The sequence below is a fragment of the Sardina pilchardus genome, chromosome 5, assembly GCF_963854185.1.
Source record: "Sardina pilchardus chromosome 5, fSarPil1.1, whole genome shotgun sequence".
In the NCBI taxonomy this organism is placed as follows: domain Eukaryota; kingdom Metazoa; phylum Chordata; class Actinopteri; order Clupeiformes; family Clupeidae; genus Sardina; species Sardina pilchardus.
The window spans coordinates 31,580,369-31,584,321 of record NC_084998.1 but is presented as its reverse complement, the minus strand read 5'-3'; the positions used below and the strand labels follow the sequence as shown (position 1 = coordinate 31,584,321).

The 3,953-nt window shown below is 46.3% G+C and overlaps 1 protein-coding gene across 1 annotated transcript in view; it reads right to left on the bottom strand.

The window, feature by feature from the left end:
- Window positions 1-1,475: 1,475 nt before the first annotated feature.
- cnksr2b (connector enhancer of kinase suppressor of Ras 2b) overlaps window positions 1,476-3,953 on the bottom strand; it is a 65,164-nt gene continuing 62,686 nt past the window's right edge. The window contains exons 21-22 of the mRNA XM_062537250.1: window positions 2,219-2,418; window positions 1,476-1,810 (exon numbers count right to left, since the gene is read on the bottom strand). Of these exons, the coding sequence (XP_062393234.1) occupies window positions 1,763-1,810; window positions 2,219-2,418 (248 nt within the window). The 3' untranslated portion in view covers window positions 1,476-1,762. The remainder of the gene's footprint in view (window positions 1,811-2,218; window positions 2,419-3,953) is intronic.

Genomic DNA, 3,953 nt, shown 5'->3' with positions numbered 1-3,953 from the left:
GCCTGTTTTTTCTTAAGGGTCTTCTCTGAATATACCTTATATAAACGAGAATTAGAGAGGGCGTAAGGTGATTCAGTGCGTGAGGAGGGACAGGGAGTGTGTGTGTGTGAGAGAGAGAGAGAGAGAGAAAGAGTGATATGAAGAAACAGAAAGAGAACAACTTTTGAAGTAACTCCAGCACTCTGGCCTGTAAGGTGAAGAATGGGTATGATACACAAACTGGCTCAACATTTCCCATTAACAGTGTTCAATACAGCAAAGAAAAGATGTTAAAAAGGTGCTATCGTAATGATCAAATAACTAGGTATTTGTAAGTGAGTGACTGTGTGTGTGTGTGTGTGTGTGTGTGTGTGTGTGTGTGTGTGTGTGTGTGCATGCATGCATGTGTGTGTGTGTAAGTGAGCGACTGTGTGTGTGTGTAGTGTGTGTGTGTGTGTGTGTGAGAGAGTAGGTAAGTGAGCGACTGTGTGTGTGTGTGTGTGTGTGAGTGCAGAAACTGATTTAATGGGCATGCTGCTGACAGAAACAGCTGTCCCCGCCATAAACATCAATAGAATGTTAAGTGTGTTCCCAGAGTGCTTTGCAGAAAAGGCCAGAGGGAAACGCAGGTTCCAGCTTACCCGCCCTGTCAGAGGTAACCTGAAAACCACTTAACCATACTAATAGACCGCTTCAGTTCACGCAGCCATTCACAAACACCTATTGTGTGAGAGCAGCTGTGTGTGTGTGAGTGTGTGTGTGTGTGTGTGTGTGTCTGTATGAATATGTATAGTGTATGTAGGTGTGAGACAAAGAGAGAGAGAGAGAAAGCAAGGATGCAAAACATTACATAGAAAAATAAGTCCAGATTCTGCAGAAGGAACAGACGTGTACAGATGACCTGTGAGTGAGTGCATAGGGGCAGTGACGCCAGAACCCGACCTGGGCCCGTGGAGGTCAGGGAGAGGTCCGTAGAGGTCAGGGAGAGGTCTGTAGAGGTCAACAGGCCCAGGAGTTGACCTGCGGTGCATTCAAATTTGGCAAACAGTGGCGAACGTTCGCAGAGAATGTGTTTTCTTTGAACAGTTACATTTGAACGATTTGGTGATTACATTCCATTCTAACGGTAATTGCCTTCGTCCAGTTCCACTGTATGTTGGCGGAGAACTACTTCCTCAGACTGTCTGCGATTGGAAAACTGTTTGCAAACGCTCACCTACAGTATGTTTGCGAATTTGAATGCACCTCTGAACTGGATCAAGAGCTGTCCCTGGGCTCTGCTCTGCTTGGCTCTGCTGGCTCCCGTTAGGTTCACATTAACAATAATATGCACAGGAAAAGTCAGGGTGGTGGTATTTTCATCAAACCGCCCGGGCTACTGTCCTGAAAGGAGCAGATGGAACCAGAACAAACGGAACCGCAGTCAGATCTCGGATGGAGGCCGCCACGGTGTGGGATCTGAGCTGGTACTCTCTGATCCCCCCACCCCACCCCCCACCCCCCCTGAACTGAGTTCTGTGTGTAGCCCAGGCTGAGTGCTTCAGAGAGAGACGGTCTCACACTATTATGTCTGTGTGTGTGTGTGTGTGTGTGTTTAAGGGGGTGAGAGAGAGTTCTGCTCTGGGAAGGGGGATGGAGAGGGTGGAGGTAGGGTGGAGGAGAGGCAGGGACGATGCAGTAAGTTTGGCGCAGTTTGGCGTGACGTGGTTTGGCGTGACGTGGTTTGGCGTGGTGTAGTTCTGCTCCATCTCCAAGGCTGCGCTAACGCTAGGCTGTGCTAACGCTAACCTAAATATCCAGATGGCCGGTCTGAGTCCTGTAGGGACACGTCCTGGAAAGAGGAGATGGTGACGCGCACGCACACGCACACACACACACACACACACACACACACACACACACACACACACACACACACACACACACACACACACACACACACACACACACACACACACACACACACACACACACACACACACGCGCGGAAGAAGGGATTGAGAGAGAGAACACACACAGAAACAATTGCGAGGCGTCCCGACAGTATTTCACCATAAAATGTACATATCATAGTTATATATATATTACCACATTTCACCATGTGTTATATAGACAATATTATCTAAGTATTTAATTCTTTATGAAATCTTTTTTCTTTCCTGTTTCTGGATTGTCTGTATGTGTGATTGATTAGTGAGTCTAAACCTGAGTGTGTGTGTGTGTGTGTGTGTGTGCGTACCTTCAGTGAGCTGTGCATGATCCTCATGCGGTGGAGTTTGTCGTTGAGTAGCGGGTCGTTGCAGCGGCGCACAAACGAGCGCTTGTACTCGAGGCGTCCGGTCGAGCGCAGCTCCCCCAGCGGAGCCAGGCTGGCCCGCTCCAGGGCCCGGTACAGATCTCCCACCGAGTCCGCCTGCTGCCGCCGCTCCCTCTCCAGGCCTGCAGAGGGCAGCAGAACCTCATTTACACACAGCAGCAGCAACAGCAGCAGCTAGACACTCAGAGAGGGGGCTCTATTATTGCATTATATTGCATTACATTTGGCTGATGCTTTTTTAGCTAAAGCAACTTACGACGTGGTAAACATGGGAAGCTTTTTAAAGCAACTCTCACACCAATTCTAGTAACATTTTTGAAAAGGAAGAGTGCAATAAACTAGAAAAGCACTCCGAGAGCGCAGACCTCCGCCAAGCGAACACACACACACACACACACACACACACACACTCACACACACACACACACAATCACACACACACACACACACACACACACACACACACACACACACAGCAGCAGCAGCAGCTACACAGTGCACAGAGGGACTCTATCAGTCACACACAGGAACCCAATTAATGTGAAATAACACTATCATACATCATAATGTAATCTGACAGAACAACACAGTAGGTACTCTACTCACTGGGGACCGTAGCAGCTGCAGTAGCTAAACTCACTGATTATTATACTGGCCTTCATTCTATTCTTACTATTCTGTTTTTTATTCTTTTATATTGTATTTGTCTGAGTGTTGTACTTTGAGAGCAAAGTTAACCATAGGTATGTTATGTCCTTGTTTGTTTTACGTAACCTGGCCAAGAAAGCTGACTCTGATTCTGACTCTGATTCTGATTCTGACTCTGATTCTGGTTCTGATTCTGATGCTCGGCAGCATGGCTGCTCATTCATGGGAGAAGAGAGAGGGAATATCATGAGGGAAGTGGTGTGTTAGCTGAAGGGAGCACATAGACAGAAGCACCTATTGATTTGCTTAGAAAACATGCCGTACACAAACCATTAGTACATGCTTCACTTTCACTCAATGGAATGTTAATGTTGGATAATTCACATGTTTATGAAACACGTGACTACTAGTAATCAGAGAGCCACACGCCCCGGTTATGGAATGCCTCTTGTCCAATCAGAAATGAATAAACTGTTTGACCAGGCTATTAATGCCTCTTGACCAATCAGATATGAATAAACTGTTTGCCCAGGCTATTAAAGAGTGCCTCTTGACCAATCAGAAATTAATAAACTGTTTGACGAGGCTATTATAAAATGCCTCTTGTCCAATCAGAAATGAATAATAGATAGTTAGATACATAGATACTTTATTGATCCCCAAGGGGAAATTCAAGACTATCAAGAATTCAATAAACTGTTTGAGCAGGCTCTTATAGAATGCCTCTAGTCCAATCAGAAATTAATAAACTGTTTGAGCAGGCGCTTATAGAATGCCTCTTGTGAAATGGAGATGAATAAAGTGTTTGACTGGTCCTGACTCTAACTGCTGTGTTCTGTTTTAAACAGAGCTGTCCTCTGTGTTGGCGTGCTCACTGATGGCTCAGATTTATGTGATGGTCATACTGTGCTTGTCCACAGAGCCACTCTAACATGTTGACCCCAGGCAGATGGAGAGAAAGAGGGAGAGAGAGAGAAAGAGAGAGAGTGAGAGAGAGAGAGAGAGAGAG